Source organism: Populus nigra, chromosome 5 (assembly GCF_951802175.1).
Source record: "Populus nigra chromosome 5, ddPopNigr1.1, whole genome shotgun sequence".
NCBI lineage: Eukaryota > Viridiplantae > Streptophyta > Magnoliopsida > Malpighiales > Salicaceae > Populus > Populus nigra.
Genome location: NC_084856.1, coordinates 22,711,096 through 22,731,078, shown reverse-complemented (window position 1 = coordinate 22,731,078; position 19,983 = coordinate 22,711,096). Strand labels below are relative to the sequence as shown.

Sequence of the window (19,983 nt, the reverse complement as noted above, 5' to 3'; positions counted from 1 at the left end):
AAATCTAATATTATATTCAATAATAATATTTGAAGAGTACTCCAATTACTCGCCATATACAACTCATAAAAATTAAATAGCTAGAGCTCCAATGCTTCCTTGAAAAAACAGGAGCCATAGTAGCGTTATGTCCTTGCTCCGAGGAGAGCATGCATGTAATTTAAGTGGCTAAGTCGAGCTTCTGTGATTGTTTTCCATTGGAAGCTTAGAGCTAGCTTTTATTTTCCTCGGTGCATCTCACTTTTCGTTGTGACTAATGCAATTGACATAGTCATCCAACACTCACATTCTGACTGTTAAATTGTTTGAGATTATATTAGTATCAAATCTCTTCTCTGCAGACAGTGCTTTCTTTTTGAATTTGTCTGTAATGTTTTGAATATAAATAGATAGGAAAAGGCTATAGAGCCCTTGGTGGTTTAGAAGTGGGTATAATTAAATGAAGGGTATTGTAGTAATTGTATAAATACATAATATATATAAATAGAAAAAAAAAAAAACAAGAGATCAGAAAATTTAGAGTAAAAACTGACGGGAGAGAGAAGGGAGAAAGAGGAAGAAGAAGAAGAAGAGAAAAGAGGGGAAAATAAGGGAAAAAGGAAAGGAGTTGGAGGAAATAAATAAAAAGGGGTAAGATTATGCTTTAATGTATATAATATGTTTTCTTTAGCTTTAATTTCAGTTTTGATAAATGTTAGGGTTATGAAATTTGTGTTTTGAGTTTAATTGATGAATAAAATTGAATGTTAGGGGTTGATTGTTGTGGTTAATTGATGATTTAGTTGATTATGGAAGATTGTGATAATTTTGAGTTATAGTTTTGTTTGAATGGTGAATGTTGAGTTAAAAATCAGTGGAGAACAGTAGGTTTCTGTGAAAATTCTGGGTTGGAGGTTGAAGATGACGAAAATTCAATTTGGTCCCTCAATTTTGGAAAATTACAGTTTAGTCCCCAAACTTTGGAAAATTTGCAGAATGGTCCCTGGAGCCTATTCCAAGATTCTGAACAGAATAACATATGAATTATGGACAGAATTATTGTATAGATAAGAGAATTTAACACTTTCAATTTGGTCCTCCAATTTGACAAAAAATACAATTTGATCCTAAAAATTTGGTAAAATTCCAGAATGGTCCCTGGAGAATAATGAGATGATCTGGACAGAAATGAGGATGAATTATGATCAGAATTTCAGTATATTCATGGATTTATGATAAATTTTAGTTTGGTCCTCCAATTAGACAAAAGTTGCAATTTGACCCTTAAAAATATGATAAATTACAGATTAGTCCCTAGCTGTACTATTATCTTTTTCAGATTGGTTTGATGAATAATTGAGGATTATTTAGTGAATTATTACCAATTTTATTAATTGTTTTATTATGGATTAGATTTCGGGAAAACCGTTAAACGTTGGGTTTTTAGGAAAGATAACTAGTTAGTTCAAAAATATATAGGGTTATGGAATACACCCTTAGATAGGTGTATTAAATAGGTTATATATATATTCTTTTGAGTCATTCTTAAATATGTCTCCTTTATATTCAGATAATCCTGATATTCTACCGGCGGGACGTCAGTAGGATTTTCTTCGATATCAGCTTTGAGTTTTGTTACTTTTGAGTCAGGTGAGTGGATAATTTTCCATATGCATGAGAAATATTATAAATATTTGATTTGCTAATATGAATTGGATCATGCTTCTTGATAATATATATGTTAATTATTATCCTTGTTTTGATAAAGCATGATCAATTATTGAATCTGAATTCTTGATATGAACCAACATATATTTTGAATTGACTTCTGAATTGATAGCTCCTCATTTGATTGATGTCATGAGTTGAGTTTTGAGATATGAATATGTTTGTTAGATTATGATTATGAACCTATGGTATGTCAGTCAGAATACCCATGCTAACAGGGTAGTGTTAGTCTTTGTGCACATCGTATCTGAATCCTAGTTGGTCGGGGGAGTCACCAACCTGTGTGGACTGATCATCCCACAGTACGGAGCCTCATGCTCATTGCATTTTGATTTTCTGACGAGTTTTACCATATGATCTTCTTGTTATGGCCAATTTGAGAACACTTCCATAAGAACCTAAATCCATACTTGTATATATATTTCTCATTTCTGTATTATCTCGTGTGTGTGTATTGAACGTTATCTACTCACTGAGTTGTTGAACTCACCATCTCATTATTTATCCTTTTCAGGCTTATAGCTTGATAGCAGGTCATTTTGTTGGACCTTCAGAACCTGCTCTTTTGGTAGTAATTTGTACCTTCCTTTATGTCTAGTTAATGCTCCAAAACTCTGAACTTTTATAAACTTTTGTATTAAGACAATTCAATTATATTATGAAGTTGATTTTGTTATTAATGCTGCGTTGAACTCTGATTGAGTTAGGATAAGTTGTGTGTAAGTTTGGGTTCGCATAGGTATGGAACCTTGGAGGGGAACCTTGCCTATGTGCCGGTCATGGATCCGGGACTCGGGTCGTGACAAACTTGGTATCAGAGCTTTAGGTTAAAGAAACAATAATATAATTAAATTTCATAATAAGTGGAGCATTAGGATCCGTATCGTCTTGTTTGTTGTCTTTGAAATTTTGTATTCTCGTCAAGCATGTCTTCTTTCTTGTGATAGATATGCTTTCTTATAATTTTGTGATAATTATCATGCTATTTGTTCTAGCATGACTTAAATGCTCTCATTTATTAGAAGATATGCAGAGGAATAGATGAATAACTGATACTATTAGAGTAGATGACAATAAAGATGATGTCCCTATTGTACAGTTTAGAAATGTAAGGTATAGGAGGCGGGGTAGTACATCCGCACCTTAATATATTCTTGTTGTTTGCCTTTTTTTGAAGAAAAAAAAAATATTATTTAATATGGGTACAACTCATTTGTTTGTGTCCCTATATTTTTGTCATGAGCTTAGATAAGCAACCAACTTTATTAAGATCCTCAATTTCAATTGCTACTCCCTTATATGAATTAATATTAGTGAAGTATGTGTATCTGGATTGTGAAATAGAGATTGGAGATAAGATCTTTATGAGAGACTTAAATTTCTTAGATATGGTTGATTTTGATGTGATTTTGGGAATGGATTGGTTGGCAAAGCATAGGGCTTCGGTAAATTATTGGGGTAAGAAAATAATGTTTGATCTAGATAAAGAAGTTGGGTTGGTATTTCAAGGAGATAAGATTGGGTCTCCATCAATTATGTTGTCAGCTATCTCGAGGAAAATGGCTAGAAAAGGGATACAGTGCTACCTAGCATATATAGTGGATGTAGAGAAAGAAGTTCCCCAATTAAACCAAGTCCCTATAGTTAGGGAGTTTATTGATGTCTTTCCCGATGACTTACCTGGATTGCCTCCGTATAGGGAAATTGAGTTTTGTATTGATTTGGTTCCGGGTACTGAACCGATATCAATGGCACCATATAGAATGGCACCAGCAGAATTGAGGGAGCTAAAGGAGCAACTGCAGGATTTGTTGGATAAAAAGTTTATCCGACCAAGTGTGTCCCCTTGGGGAGCCCCAGTGTTGTTTGTGAAGAAGAAAGATGGGTCATTGAGGTTGTGTATAGATTATAGGCAACTGAATCGGGTGACAGTTCGAAATAGATACCCACTCCCTCGCATAGATGATTTGTTTGACCAATTGCAGGGAGCTCAATTCTTTTCTAAGATCGATCTTCGATCTGGGTATCATCAGTTGAGGATAAGAGATGAGGACATTTCAAAAACAGCTTTCAGAACTCGGTATGGTCATTATGAGTTCTTAGTGATGTCTTTTGGGTTGACGAATGCACCAGCAGCTTTTATGGATTTGATGAATAGAGTGTTTGGCCAGTTTATTGATCGATTTGTGATAGTTTTTATTGATGATATTTTGGTGTATTCAAGGTCTAGGGAGGAGCATGAGCAGCACTTGAGAATGGTGCTTCAAACTTTGCGAGATCATCAGTTGTATGGCAAGTTCTCAAAGAGTGAGTTTTGGTTGGAGAGTGTAGCATTTCTTGGGCATGTAGTGTCAAGGAATGGGATTGAGGTTGATCCTCAAAAGATTGAGGCAGTTAAGCAGTGGCTTAGGCCTACTTCGGCGACAGAGATAAGAAGTTTCTTAGGGTTGGCCGGCTATTATCGGAGGTTTATGGAGAACTTTTCTCGGATTTCTGCACCATTGACTAAGTTAACGCAGAAAAATGTTAAGTTTCAGTGGTCTGAAGCTTGTGAGAAAAGTTTCTTAGAGTTGAAAGAGAGATTGACTACAGCGCCTATTCTGGCAGTACCATCAGGTTCTGGTGGTTACACAGTGTATTGTGATGCTTCGAGAGTGGGGTTAGGATGTGTTCTAATGCAGCATGGCAAGGTTATTGCCTATGCTTCACGGCAGCTGAAGAAGCATGAACAGAACTATCCTACACATGATTTAGAGATGGCGGCTGTAATTTTTGCCTTGAAGATTTGGAGGCACTACTTGTATGGTGAAACTTGTGAGATCTTCACAGATCACAAGAGTTTGAAATATATCTTTCAGCAGAGAGATCTAAACCTGAGGTAGAGGAGATGGATGGAACTGCTGAAGGATTATGATTGTACCATACATTACCACCCAGGTAAGGCAAATGTAGTTGCCGATGCTTTGAGTAGAAAATCATCAGGGAGCTTAGCTCATATTCAGGAGGTACGAAGACCTCTGATTAGGGAGCTGCATGAGTTGGTGGATGAAGGAGTCAGATTTGATCTTAGTGAAGCTGGAGCAATGATTGCTCATTTTCAGGTTAAGTCAGATTTGTTTGATAAGATAAAAGCAGCTCAGAAGAAAGATGATTCACTACTCAGGATTAGAAATGAAGTTGAGCAGGGTAAAGCTGCAGGTTTTGTGATAGGTGATGATGATGTGCTGAGATATAGGGATAGACTTTGTGTACCTGATGTAGATGATCTGAGGAGAGAATTGATGGTAGAGGCACATCAGACAGTTTACACAATGCATCCAGGTTCCACCAAGATGTATAAAGACCTTAAGGTGTGTTATTGGTGGAATAGGATGAAGGCTGATGTAGCAGATTTTGTTTCTAGGTGTTTGACATGTCAGAGGGTAAAGGGTGAACACCAGAAACCTCCTGGATTGTTGCAACCATTGTTGATTCCAGAATGGAAGTGGGAAAGGATCACAATGGACTTTGTGACAGGATTGCCTAGGAGTCAGGAGGGTTATGATTCAATATGGGTGATTGTTGACAGGTTGACAAAATCAGCCCATTTTCTGCCAGTTAAGATTACTTATGGATATGCAAAGTTGGCGGAATTGTTTATTAGTGAGATTGTACAGTTGCATGGAGTGCCAATCTCAATAGTGTCTTATAGAGGTCCACAGTTTACATCGTGGTTTTGGGTGAAATTCCAAGAAGCTATGGGTACTAAAGTGCAGTTGAGTACAGCTTTTCACCCTCAGACAGATGGTCAATCTGAGAGGACTATTCAGATCTTGGAGGATATGTTAAGGGCTTGTGTCATGGATTTTGGAGTTGGTTGGAGTAAGTTCCTACCATTAGTGGAATTTGCTTACAACAATAGTTATCAGGCTAGCATAGAGATGGCACCTTATGAGGCTTTGTATGGTCGAAAGTGTAGATCACCGGTTTGTTGGTTTGAGGTTGGTGAGAAGAGGCGAATGGGACCGGAGTTGATTCAGATTACTTCAGAGAAGATAGAGGTAATTAGAAAGAAGCTTCAAACAGCTCAGAGTAGACAGAAAAGTTACGCGGATAGAAGAAGGCGTGACTTAGAGTTTTCAGTGGGTGATTGTGTGTTCTTAAAAGTATCACCGACAAAAGGAGTATTCAGGTTTGGGAAGAAAGGCAAGTTGAGTCCTCGATTCATTGGACCGTATGAGATTCTGGAGAGAGTTGGGGCGGTTGCTTATAGGTTAGCATTACCACCAAACTTGTCTGCTATTCATCCAGTATTTCATGTTTCAATGCTAAGGAAGTATATGTCAGATCCATCGCATGTGTTAGAGGTTCATCCCATTGAATTGAGAGATGATATGGTTTATGAGGTGCAACCAGAAGCTATAGTCGACCGACAAGTGAGGAAGCTTAGGTCGAAGGATATAGCTTCAGTGAAAGTGAAATGGAAAGGTCATTCACGTGAGGAAGCGACCTGGGAGCTCGAGGATAAGATGCGTGAGGAGTATCCTCATCTTTTCGATAATCTCGGTAAGTATTCAATCTTTTTTATTAAGTTTCGAGGACGAAACTTTTATAAGGTGGGGAGATTGTAATGTTTTGAATATAAATAGATAGGAAAAGGCTATAGAGCCCTTGGTGGTTTAGAAGTGGGTATAATTAAATGAAGGGTATTGTAGTAATTGTATAAATACATAATATATATAAATAGAAAAAAAAAAAAAACAAGAGATCAGAAAATTTAGAGTAAAAACTGACGGGAGAGAGAAGGGAGAAAGAGGAAGAAGAAGAAGAAGAGAAAAGAGGGGAAAATAAGGGAAAAAGGAAAGGAGTTGGAGGAAATAAATAAAAAGGGGTAAGATTATGCTTTAATGTATATAATATGTTTTCTTTAGCTTTAATTTCGGTTTTGATAAATGTTAGGGTTATGAAATTTGTGTTTTGAGTTTAATTGATGAATAAAATTGAATGTTAGGGGTTGATTGTTGTGGTTAATTGATGATTTAGTTGATTATGGAAGATTGTGATAATTTTGAGTTATAGTTTTGTTTGAATGGTGAATGTTGAGTTAAAAATCAGTGGAGAACAGTAGGTTTCTGTGAAAATTCTGGGTTGGAGGTTGAAGATGACGAAAATTCAATTTGGTCCCTCAATTTTGGAAAATTACAGTTTAGTCCCCAAACTTTGGAAAATTTGCAGAATGGTCCCTGGAGCCTATTCCAAGATTCTGAACAGAATAACATATGAATTATGGACAGAATTATTGTATAGATAAGAGAATTTAACACTTTCAATTTGGTCCTCCAATTTGACAAAAAATACAATTTGATCCTAAAAATTTGGTAAAATTCCAGAATGGTCCCTGGAGAATAATGAGATGATCTGGACAGAAATGAGGATGAATTATGATCAGAATTTCAGTATATTCATGGATTTATGATAAATTTTAGTTTGGTCCTCCAATTAGACAAAAGTTGCAATTTGACCCTTAAAAATATGATAAATTACAGATTAGTCCCTAGCTGTACTATTATCTTTTTCAGATTGGTTTGATGAATAATTGAGGATTATTTAGTGAATTATTACCAATTTTATTAATTGTTTTATTATGGATTAGATTTCGGGAAAACCGTTAAACGTTGGGTTTTTAGGAAAGATAACTAGTTAGTTCAAAAATATATAGGGTTATGGAATACACCCTTAGATAGGTGTATTAAATAGGTTATATATATATTCTTTTGAGTCATTCTTAAATATGTCTCCTTTATATTCAGATAATCCTGATATTCTACCGGCGGGACGTCAGTAGGATTTTCTTCGATATCAGCTTTGAGTTTTGTTGCTTTTGAGTCAGGTGAGTGGATAATTTTCCATATGCATGAGAAATATTATAAATATTTGATTTGCTAATATGAATTGGATCATGCTTCTTGATAATATATATGTTAATTATTATCCTTGTTTTGATAAAGCATGATCAATTATTGAATCTGAATTCTTGATATGAACCAACATATATTTTGAATTGACTTCTGAATTGATAGCTCCTCATTTGATTGATGTCATGAGTTGAGTTTTGAGATATGAATATGTTTGTTAGATTATGATTATGAACCTATGGTATGTCAGTCAGAATACCCATGCTAACAGGGTAGTGTTAGTCTTTGTGCACATCGTATCTGAACCCTAGTTGGTCGGGGGAGTCACCAACCTGTGTGGACTGATCATCCCACAGTACGGAGCCTCATGCTCATTGCATTTTGATTTTCTGACGAGTTTTACCATATGATCTTCTTGTTATGGCCAATTTGAGAACACTTCCATAAGAACCTAAATCCATACTTGTATATATATTTCTCATTTCTGTATTATCTCGTGTGTGTGTATTGAACGTTATCTACTCACTGAGTTGTTGAACTCACCATCTCATTATTTATCCTTTTCAGGCTTATAGCTTGATAGCAGGTCATTTTGTTGGACCTTCAGAACCTGCTCTTTTGGTAGTAATTTGTACCTTCCTTTATGTCTAGTTAATGCTCCAAAACTCTGAACTTTTATAAACTTTTGTATTAAGACAATTCAATTATATTATGAAGTTGATTTTGTTATTAATGCTGCGTTGAACTCTGATTGAGTTAGGATAAGTTGTGTGTAAGTTTGGGTTCGCATAGGTATGGAACCTTGGAGGGGAACCTTGCCTATGTGCCGGTCATGGATCCGGGACTCGGGTCGTGACATTGTCCCGCTGACACATGCAGACACTCACAAGCTGCATGATTTTATCTCTAGTTTGATTCATTCATGGTTTCTTCAAAACCTGCATGCTACTTTCAGGCATGGAGATTGGAGAAGTATTTGAGTTTATTGTTTGCTTGGCCCGAGTTTAACTCATTACCCAGATGCAGTATATATTAGCTGTGGTTTTAGCAGTGAAGATGGGATCATCTTATAACGTGCTCTGTTCAAGTTACCATGTACCCCTGCATGCTGGACATGATGTTTGCATAATAATTTCTTTGCTTGGTGAAAAGCTATCCATGAAGAAAATTGGCACTGCTTTGATGGCTTTGCCCTGTTTATGATCTATTCCCCACCTTCCATGGATGGCTTTTTCACTTTAAACTGAGGTTTTTATTTTTTTATCATCAAATGCTATTTCAAGTTCTTTTCTAAAACATTATTAAAACCCAAGTTGACCCACTTGTCTACGAGTTAATTTACATAACTCAGACCTCAATCCTAGTTTTGAATTTTATCGGATACCAAGTTGGATATTTTATTTATATATAAAAGGATGGTAGATTCGTAAATCTTGAAGAATTTATATTATTTTTATAACTTCAAAACATACAATATTTTCAGAAGATTAATGATTAGTTTCCATTAAAAAGATAATTGGTTTTCCCAAAACTAACATTCACTAAAATTTATGGTAATTGTGAAAACTTAATGATTTCATTAACTAAGAAATTGAAAACATTTGCTGCACTTAAAGGGTGCATTGCACTAACCTGAATAAGGCACACACTTTGATGACTCAAGGGTTTCAAACATCAATATTGCATGTCAACATAAAACGAGAGGTCACACTTTAATTAAATGAAGAAGAACAGGAAGTCTTATATAGTCCTCTATATATAGCATTCCTTCATCGTTGTTTTATCTACCACCACATTAAAAAGATATAGAAGTTTTTCTGGCAAAGTTTAAGCAATGGAGAGAGAGAGCAGCTATTATTCAGAAAGAAGCTATGCAAGGCCTGTGTTTGCTACACCAAAGGAGGAAGTCGAGACAGGGAATGTGAAGTTGGAAACTTCAGTAGAGAATAAACCACGGTATGCTGTCCCTTCTGTCAGTGTGAAAGCTGAAGAAAAACCTACTGTTTCTGTTAAGGAACAACCTGTTAATTTCTATTCCCGTTGTAATGGTGGATAAACATTAACGTCGGCAAGTTAATAAGAGGGAAGTGGGATGTTTCACACAGTGCTTTTTGTTTGTTAATATGGCCATTTAGGGTTTGGTCTTCGTTTGTGTCCCATTTTGTTATTGCTTCTGGTGAAGAAATTCGGTTTGTGTATGTCTTCCCTTATGAATAAATAATTCCTTGTTTCATGACCCTTTCTCTTTCTATAACGTAATATGTGTCTTCAGTTTAACAATCTTCACAAAGCAGATGGGAATTAAACATAAAGAAGGATAAAATCAGCTGTTTGAGCATCATTTTATGAACATAGAAGAACTGTTAAAATCATCCAATGACAGTTGCCCAGCACTAGCCTTCCTACATCTTACAGCTAAACAAAGCTTTCAAACATATATTCCACTGCCTTTCGTTGGTGTTTCCATAATTCCACGGCAACCATGACCCAATACACAATCTTCTATACAGCACAAACATACACATATGGAAGCTTGAGGAACTAGTATTTATGCTTTCAATAGATTTGACAAGTACTAGCTCACAAGTCTTCTTTTAACAATAAAATTAAAGAGACCATTTATGTCAAAGAAATTAAGGGTTGCAAAGGGTACCCTCTAGATTTGATTGTCTTCAAAATACATCGCCCAAAATAGTAGTGTTAGTCCGCCGTCCCCGAACTTCCTTACTAGGTTTTTCTGCTACTTTCACAAAATAGTAGTGCAAATCCTTCCCTCCTTGCACCGTAATCAGCATTCGCACAGCTTTGGTTGCTGAAAGTCCTTTGATCTTGTGCAGGATGTTAAAAGGTTGCTAGATGCTTCATTCAATCTTGAATTGCGATAACTAAAGCAAATTTAAGGAATATATCAACATGAGCTAGCTAAGCATACAAACATTCGCACGCACGCAACAAAAAGATCAGAAATCTTTTTTTCAGTAGTTGAACCTCAGACATCACCTATTTGGATACAGTGAGTTAACCATCAGAACAAGTGACTTTTGTAATGAACCTTGCAAGTGCATGCAGGACGAACATTTCTAGCTCGTCAACATAAAACGAGAGGTCACACTTCGATTAAATGAAGAAATTAAACAGGAAGTCTCATAAAGTCCTCTATATATAGCATTCCACCATTGTTGTTTTTTTCTACCACCCCACTAGAAAGTTACTGCTGAAGTTTTTCTGGCAAAATTTAAGCAAATGGATCAGGGAGAGAGAAGCTTATTTTCTCCCGCAAGAAGCTATGCAAGGCCTGTGTTTGCTACACCGAAGGAGAAAGTCAAGACAGGGAATTATGTGAAGTTGGAAACTTCAGTAGAGAGTAAACCATGGTATGCTGTTCCTTCTGTCAGTGTGAAAGCTGAAGAAAAGCCTGCTGTGTCTGTTAAGAAACAACCTGTTTATTTCTATTCCCGTTGTAATGGTGGTTAAACAATATTGGATGTCGGCAAGTTATTAAGAGGGAAGTTGGATGTTTTACACAGTTGCTTTTTGTTCGTTAATATGGCCATTTAGGGCTTCCTGTTTCTCAGTTCCTACTGGGTCTTGGTTTGTGTGTCGCAGTTTGTTATTCCTTTTGATGAAGAAAGTTGGTTTGTGTAAGACTTCCCTTATGAATAAATAATTCCTTGTTTCATTACTCTCTCTCATGCAATATGTTTCTTCGGTTTAACAATCTTCACAAAACAGAAGGAAATTAAGCATAAAAAATGGATATAATCAGCAATTTCATGAGCATCATTTTATCAACATCAGTAGTATTAAAATCATTCAATCACAGTTTCCCTGCACTAGCCTCTGTACATCTTACCGCTAAGTGCCCAAGCAGAACTTTCAAGTATATATCCCACTGCACTTCGTTGGTGTTGACATAATTCCAAGACAGCCATGTTTATGTCAAAGAAATTAGAGTCTGTAAAGGGTACCCTCTAGATTTGATTGTGTTGAAATTTCATCGGCCAAATTAGTGTTAGTGTTAGTCCGCCATCCCCGAACTTACTTTTTCTGCTTCTTGCATTGCCATCAGCATTCGCACAGCTTTGCTTTGCTGAAACGCCTTTGAACTTATGCACGATGTTAAGAGGTTGCTAGATGCTTCATTCATTCTTGAATTGCAAGCCTTTCTGTGAAGGAGACTCGGTAAAACCAGTATGCCAATCAAGAGTAATCGCTCAATCAAAGTAACTCTGCTGGCTTATCGATTAACACTCTGCCCTGGTGTCTTCTTGACATTCCTCTCCCTCATCATCCCTCGTGCATTCGCAACTTTGCTCCATCTCTCTTCCTCTGCGTATATATTCAACGACAACACATAGTTGCCTGAATTCCATGGTTCAAGATCAATAAGCTCTTTCACTGCAAGATGTGCAAGCTCTACATCACCATGAGTACGGCAAGCACTATGCAAGGAACCCCATAGAGAAGCATTTGGGTTTCAATGTTTTAGCTACCTTGTTTTGGTCAATTTTAGTATTGGTAGTTTTTGAGTGTTTTTAATTGTTTGCTTGGTGCTTTTGAGTCTCCTAAAAGTGGATCAGTTTTTGGTGGCTCCACTTTGTTAGCATTGTTTCTTTCTTAATTATGTTTATGTTGATTTGTGTTAGAAACTTTCCCACGTCAAAATTAAATGATTCCTAGTTTTCCTTTTCAGAATCATTAAAAAAAAGAGAGGCATATTACGGTTAAATCTTATAGCTATAAAATCTTGTCTGACTCGACAGATTAAAGTCTAGCCCATGGCAGGTTTCATTTATAACAAGATTTAAAAAAAAAACATATCAACGCAAGTGTTTGATTTTAAAAAAAATCAAAATTCAGGCTGAATTACTGATTCACATGTTGATCAGGTAAAATTCCAAGTTAAATCTTATAAATATGGTAAACTTAAAAATTTAATTTGTAAAGTTCGAAAACTTCATTTTTATTTATAGCTTTAAAACACGATTGATGATTTGGTGTCATGAAAAAGATAATGGTTTTACTAAAACTAACATCACTAAAAATTCATGGTAATTGTGAAACATTATTGAATTCATTAACTAAGGAATTGAAAACAGTGGCTGCACTTAAAAGGTGCATTGCACCAACCTGATCAATACTTTGATGACTTGAGGGTTTCAAACATTAATGCATGTCAACATAAAACGAGAGGTCACACTTCGATTAAATGAAGAAAACAGGAAGTCTCATATAGTTCTCTATATATAGCATTCCACCATTGTTGTTTTTTCTACCACCACACTAGAAAGTTATTGAAGATTTTCTGGCAAAATTTAAGCAAATGGATCAGAGAGAGAGCAGCTTTTCTGCAGGAAGAAGCTATGCGAGGCCTGTGTTTGCTACACCAAAGGAGGAAGTCAAGACAGGGAATGAGAAGTTGGAAACTTCAGTAGAGAATAAACCATGGTATGCTATTCCTTCTGTCAGTGTGAAAGCTGAAGAAAAGCCTGCTGTTTCTGTTAAGAAACAACCTGTTAATTTCTATTCCCGTTGTAATGGTGGTTAAACATTGGATGTCGGCAGGTTATTAATAGGGAAGTTGGATCTTTTACACAGTTGCTTTTTGTTTGTTAATATGGCCATTTAGGGTTTCCTCTTTCTCAGTTCCTATTGGTCTTGGTTTGTGTCCCATTTAGTTATTGCTTCTGATGAAGAAAGTTGGTTTGTGTAAGACTTCCCTTATGAATAAATAATTCCTTGTTTCATTACTCTTTCTCTCTCTCTCAAGGAATATCTTTCTTCGGTTTAACAATCTTCACAAAACAGAATGGAATTAAACATAAAATGGATAAAATCAGCAGTTTGAGCATCATTTTATTAAAATGGTAGTCCTAAAATCATGCATTGACAGATGCTCTGTACTAGCCTTTCTACATCTTACCGCTTAACAAAGCTTTAAACATACATTCCACTGCCCTTCGTTGCCGTTTCTATAATTCCACGGCAACTATGACCCAATACACATTCTTCTATACAGCACAGACATAGACACATGCTGGAAGCTTGAGGAACTGATATTCATGCTTTTATGAGATTTGACAAGTACTGTCTCACAAGCTTTTTTTAACAATAAAATGAGAGACCATATATGTCAAAAGAAATTAGGGGTTGAAACAGGTACCCTCTAGATTTGATTGTCTTGAAAATAAATCGACCAAAATAGTATTTAGTGTTAGTCCGCCGCCCCTGAATTTCCTTGCTAGGTTTTCTACTACTTTCACAAATTCTCCCCTCCTTGCACTTTCATAGGCATTCGTGCAGCTTTGCTTGCTGAAACTCCTTTGAACTTATGCAGGATGTTAAAAGGTTGTTAGATGCTTCGTTCATTCTTGAATTGCAAGCCTTGCTTGCTGTGAAGGACACACGGTATAGCCAGTGTGAGAATCAAGAATAATCGCTCAATCAAAGTAACACTGCAGACTTATCCAATAACACTCTGCCCTGGTGTCTTCTTGACATTCTTCTCCCTCATCACCCCTCGTACATTTGCAACTTTTTCCCATCTCTCTTCCTCTGCATACATATTCGACAACAACACATAGTTGCCAGAATTCCATGGTTCAAGATCAATAAGCTCTTTTACTGCAAGGTGTGCAAGCTCTACATCACCGTGTGTACGGCAAGCACTAAGCAAGGAACCCCATAAAGCAGCATTTGGAGTTCCCCCAGGCATACTTCTAATCAGGTCATAAGCCTCCCTCACACATCCACTACGCCCTAGGAGATCAACCATGCATCCATAGTGCTCAAGTTTAGGCTCGATTTGATGATGCTCCACCATTGAAGCAAGCAATTCCTTCCCTCTTTCAAACAGTCCTGCGTGAGCACAACACGATAAAACCCCAACAAATGTCGCATCATTGGGGCTTACCCCTTCGTTCATCATCTCCTCCAACAATGCAACCCCAAGTTCACCATTCCCATTAAAAGCCAAACCCGAAATTAATGTGTTCCAAGAAATCACGTTCTTTCGAGGCATCTCATCAAATACCCTTCTAGCAGTCTCAAACATGCCGGATTTATTGTAAAAATCCACTAGTGCATTGCCCACAGCTACAAAATCTCGATAAAGCCCACTTGATTTTGCATAAGAATGAATCCATTTCCCAACATCAAGAGAACCCAAACGAGCACAAATAGGCAGAACAGTAACTACGGTTGCCTCATCCGGCTTAAATCCCCAATCCAGCATATCATGAAAAAGTCCTAAAGCTTCACTATCCCGCCGACTTTGTGCGAGGCAAGAAATCATGATATTCCACGAAACAACACTCCGCTTTCTCATCTGTCTAAAAAAACACAACCCCATATCAACATCCCCTCTCTTACAAAACCCACGAATCATCAAATTCCAAACAATCACATCTCTTTGATACATTTCATCAAACACTTTCTCAGCATCTTCCATTACCCCACAAGAACTATACAACTCTATAACCCCAATTCTTATTGCGCTAAAACACTCGAACCCAACAACAAGAACCTCCTTGTGCATACATTTCCCAAGTTGAAGCACGCCAAGACTTGAACACGCCTTAAGCAAAGGCGCAAGCGTGTACTCATCCGGCCAAATACCTCGATTTTTCATTGAAGAAAACAAACGGAAAGACTCTTCAAAGGGTCCATTTAAAGAATACCCTTTAATCATTGCATTGAATAGGATTATAGTGGGGTTCTGGGTTTGCTTAAAAATCCGATTCGCATAGGCCATTTTGTTTAGTGACCCGCAAATGGAGACGAAATGGGAAAGGATTTGGTTGAGTTGGTTGAGACCACGTCGAAGGAAATGTGCGTGTATCTCACGGAGCTGTGTTCGGGTTTCGCGCCCGTGGAGAAGGCGCAAGATGTTGCGCTCAATCTCCCTGCAAGCTCTGCTCATCCTTCCTCTTTCTGGTTTACTTGTAACAGAAATTTAAAGTAAGGTGGGGTTTGGCGGGAGTTCATTAACTGTAATTTAAAAAATGGCAAAGCCCTTCTTGTATTTTTGTATAGTGGTTTTGACTTTATTATAAGAAGGTTAGCTTGGTTTATGAGCATTGAGATTGGAGAAGTATTTGAGTTTATTGTTTGCTTGGCCCGAATTTAACTCATTACCCAGATGCAGTATTAGCTGTGGTTTTAGCAGTGAAGATTTTAAAGATTTTAAATTTAACTAATAGAGCAGCATTTGGGTTTCAATGTTTTAGCTACCTTGTTTTGCTCAATTTTAAAGATTTTAAATTTATTTTTTAAAATTAATTAGGTTATTTGAGGTTAATTTTCAAAAAAAATTTAAAAAGTAAAACAGAACAATATATTATTTTCAATAATAATATTAAAATCTAATATTATATTCAATAATAATATTTGAAGAGTACTCCAATTACTCGCCATATACAACTCATAAAAATTAAATAGCTAGAGCTCCAATGCTTCCTTGAAAAAACAGGAGCCATAGTAGCGTTATGTCCTTGCTCCGAGGAGAGCATGCATGTAATTTAAGTGGCTAAGTCGAGCTTCTGTGATTGTTTTCCATTGGAAGCTTAGAGCTAGCTTTTATTTTCCTCGGTGCATCTCACTTTTCGTTGTGACTAATGCCATTGACATAGTCATCCAACACTCACATTCTGACTGTTAAATTGTTTGAGATTATATTAGTATCAAATCTCTTCTCTGCAGACAGTGCTTTCTTTTTGAATTTGTCCCGCTGACACATGCAGACACTCACAAGCTGCATGATTTTATCTCTAGTTTGATTCATTCATGGTTTCTTCAAAACCTGCATGCTACTTTCAGGCATGGAGATTGGAGAAGTATTTGAGTTTATTGTTTGCTTGGCCCGAGTTTAACTCATTACCCAGATGCAGTATATATTAGCTGTGGTTTTAGCAGTGAAGATGGGATCATCTTATAACGTGCTCTGTTCAAGTTACCATGTACCCCTGCATGCTGGACATGATGTTTGCATAATAATTTCTTTGCTTGGTGAAAAGCTATCCATGAAGAAAATTGGCACTGCTTTGATGGCTTTGCCCTGTTTATGATCTATTCCCCACCTTCCATGGATGGCTTTTTCACTTTAAACTGAGGTTTTTATTTTTTTATCATCAAATGCTATTTCAAGTTCTTTTCTAAAACATTATTAAAACCCAAGTTGACCCACTTGTCTACGAGTTAATTTACATAACTCAGACCTCAATCCTAGTTTTGAATTTTATCGGATACCAAGTTGGATATTTTATTTATATATAAAAGGATGGTAGATTCGTAAATCTTGAAGAATTTATATTATTTTTATAACTTCAAAACATACAATATTTTCAGAAGATTAATGATTAGTTTCCATTAAAAAGATAATTGGTTTTCCCAAAACTAACATTCACTAAAATTTATGGTAATTGTGAAAACTTAATGATTTCATTAACTAAGAAATTGAAAACATTTGCTGCACTTAAAGGGTGCATTGCACTAACCTGAATAAGGCACACACTTTGATGACTCAAGGGTTTCAAACATCAATATTGCATGTCAACATAAAACGAGAGGTCACACTTTAATTAAATGAAGAAGAACAGGAAGTCTTATATAGTCCTCTATATATAGCATTCCTTCATCGTTGTTTTATCTACCACCACATTAAAAAGATATAGAAGTTTTTCTGGCAAAGTTTAAGCAATGGAGAGAGAGAGCAGCTATTATTCAGAAAGAAGCTATGCAAGGCCTGTGTTTGCTACACCAAAGGAGGAAGTCGAGACAGGGAATGTGAAGTTGGAAACTTCAGTAGAGAATAAACCACGGTATGCTGTCCCTTCTGTCAGTGTGAAAGCTGAAGAAAAACCTACTGTTTCTGTTAAGGAACAACCTGTTAATTTCTATTCCCGTTGTAATGGTGGATAAACATTAACGTCGGCAAGTTAATAAGAGGGAAGTGGGATGTTTCACACAGTGCTTTTTGTTTGTTAATATGGCCATTTAGGGTTTGGTCTTCGTTTGTGTCCCATTTTGTTATTGCTTCTGGTGAAGAAATTCGGTTTGTGTATGTCTTCCCTTATGAATAAATAATTCCTTGTTTCATGACCCTTTCTCTTTCTATAACGTAATATGTGTCTTCAGTTTAACAATCTTCACAAAGCAGATGGGAATTAAACATAAAGAAGGATAAAATCAGCTGTTTGAGCATCATTTTATGAACATAGAAGAACTGTTAAAATCATCCAATGACAGTTGCCCAGCACTAGCCTTCCTACATCTTACAGCTAAACAAAGCTTTCAAACATATATTCCACTGCCTTTCGTTGGTGTTTCCATAATTCCACGGCAACCATGACCCAATACACAATCTTCTATACAGCACAAACATACACATATGGAAGCTTGAGGAACTAGTATTTATGCTTTCAATAGATTTGACAAGTACTAGCTCACAAGTCTTCTTTTAACAATAAAATTAAAGAGACCATTTATGTCAAAGAAATTAAGGGTTGCAAAGGGTACCCTCTAGATTTGATTGTCTTCAAAATACATCGCCCAAAATAGTAGTGTTAGTCCGCCGTCCCCGAACTTCCTTACTAGGTTTTTCTGCTACTTTCACAAAATAGTAGTGCAAATCCTTCCCTCCTTGCACCGTAATCAGCATTCGCACAGCTTTGGTTGCTGAAAGTCCTTTGATCTTGTGCAGGATGTTAAAAGGTTGCTAGATGCTTCATTCAATCTTGAATTGCGATAACTAAAGCAAATTTAAGGAATATATCAACATGAGCTAGCTAAGCATACAAACATTCGCACGCACGCAACAAAAAGATCAGAAATCTTTTTTTCAGTAGTTGAACCTCAGACATCACCTATTTGGATACAGTGAGTTAACCATCAGAACAAGTGACTTTTGTAATGAACCTTGCAAGTGCATGCAGGACGAACATTTCTAGCTCGTCAACATAAAACGAGAGGTCACACTTCGATTAAATGAAGAAATTAAACAGGAAGTCTCATAAAGTCCTCTATATATAGCATTCCACCATTGTTGTTTTTTTCTACCACCCCACTAGAAAGTTACTGCTGAAGTTTTTCTGGCAAAATTTAAGCAAATGGATCAGGGAGAGAGAAGCTTATTTTCTCCCGCAAGAAGCTATGCAAGGCCTGTGTTTGCTACACCGAAGGAGAAAGTCAAGACAGGGAATTATGTGAAGTTGGAAACTTCAGTAGAGAGTAAACCATGGTATGCTGTTCCTTCTGTCAGTGTGAAAGCTGAAGAAAAGCCTGCTGTGTCTGTTAAGAAACAACCTGTTTATTTCTATTCCCGTTGTAATGGTGGTTAAACAATATTGGATGTCGGCAAGTTATTAAGAGGGAAGTTGGATGTTTTACACAGTTGCTTTTTGTTCGTTAATATGGCCATTTAGGGCTTCCTGTTTCTCAGTTCCTACTGGGTCTTGGTTTGTGTGTCGCAGTTTGTTATTCCTTTTGATGAAGAAAGTTGGTTTGTGTAAGACTTCCCTTATGAATAAATAATTCCTTGTTTCATTACTCTCTCTCATGCAATATGTTTCTTCGGTTTAACAATCTTCACAAAACAGAAGGAAATTAAGCATAAAAAATGGATATAATCAGCAATTTCATGAGCATCATTTTATCAACATCAGTAGTATTAAAATCATTCAATCACAGTTTCCCTGCACTAGCCTCTGTACATCTTACCGCTAAGTGCCCAAGCAGAACTTTCAAGTATATATCCCACTGCACTTCGTTGGTGTTGACATAATTCCAAGACAGCCATGTTTATGTCAAAGAAATTAGAGTCTGTAAAGGGTACCCTCTAGATTTGATTGTGTTGAAATTTCATCGGCCAAATTAGTGTTAGTGTTAGTCCGCCATCCCCGAACTTACTTTTTCTGCTTCTTGCATTGCCATCAGCATTCGCACAGCTTTGCTTTGCTGAAACGCCTTTGAACTTATGCACGATGTTAAGAGGTTGCTAGATGCTTCATTCATTCTTGAATTGCAAGCCTTTCTGTGAAGGAGACTCGGTAAAACCAGTATGCCAATCAAGAGTAATCGCTCAATCAAAGTAACTCTGCTGGCTTATCGATTAACACTCTGCCCTGGTGTCTTCTTGACATTCCTCTCCCTCATCATCCCTCGTGCATTCGCAACTTTGCTCCATCTCTCTTCCTCTGCGTATATATTCAACGACAACACATAGTTGCCTGAATTCCATGGTTCAAGATCAATAAGCTCTTTCACTGCAAGATGTGCAAGCTCTACATCACCATGAGTACGGCAAGCACTATGCAAGGAACCCCATAGAGAAGCATTTGGGTTTCAATGTTTTAGCTACCTTGTTTTGGTCAATTTTAGTATTGGT

At 36.7% G+C, this 19,983-nt stretch overlaps 1 protein-coding gene and 1 long non-coding RNA gene across 2 annotated transcripts; one reads left to right on the top strand and one right to left on the bottom strand.

Annotated features, from left to right (window-relative positions):
- Nucleotides 1-372: 372 nt before the first annotated feature.
- LOC133693136 (uncharacterized) lies at nucleotides 373-2,387 on the top strand. The gene is made up of 3 exons (XR_009842084.1): nucleotides 373-630; nucleotides 1,550-1,629; nucleotides 2,222-2,387. It is a non-coding gene; the product is annotated as an uncharacterized LOC133693136 (long non-coding RNA).
- Nucleotides 2,388-13,416: 11,029 nt separating this feature from the next.
- Nucleotides 13,417-15,675, bottom strand: LOC133695171 (pentatricopeptide repeat-containing protein At1g09190-like). Its single transcript, XM_062117028.1, has one exon. It carries the CDS (start codon nucleotides 15,520-15,522, stop codon nucleotides 14,065-14,067), a length of 1,458 nt encoding a protein of 485 aa, XP_061973012.1. The 5' UTR covers nucleotides 15,523-15,675; the 3' UTR covers nucleotides 13,417-14,064.
- Between the last annotated feature and the right edge of the window lie 4,308 nt (nucleotides 15,676-19,983).

What these genes read in the sequence shown, in the direction of transcription:
- LOC133695171 (XM_062117028.1), bottom strand. Translation starts at nt 15,522, where the DNA reads ATGAGCAGAGCTTGCAGGGAGATTGAGCGCAACATCTTGCGCCTTCTC.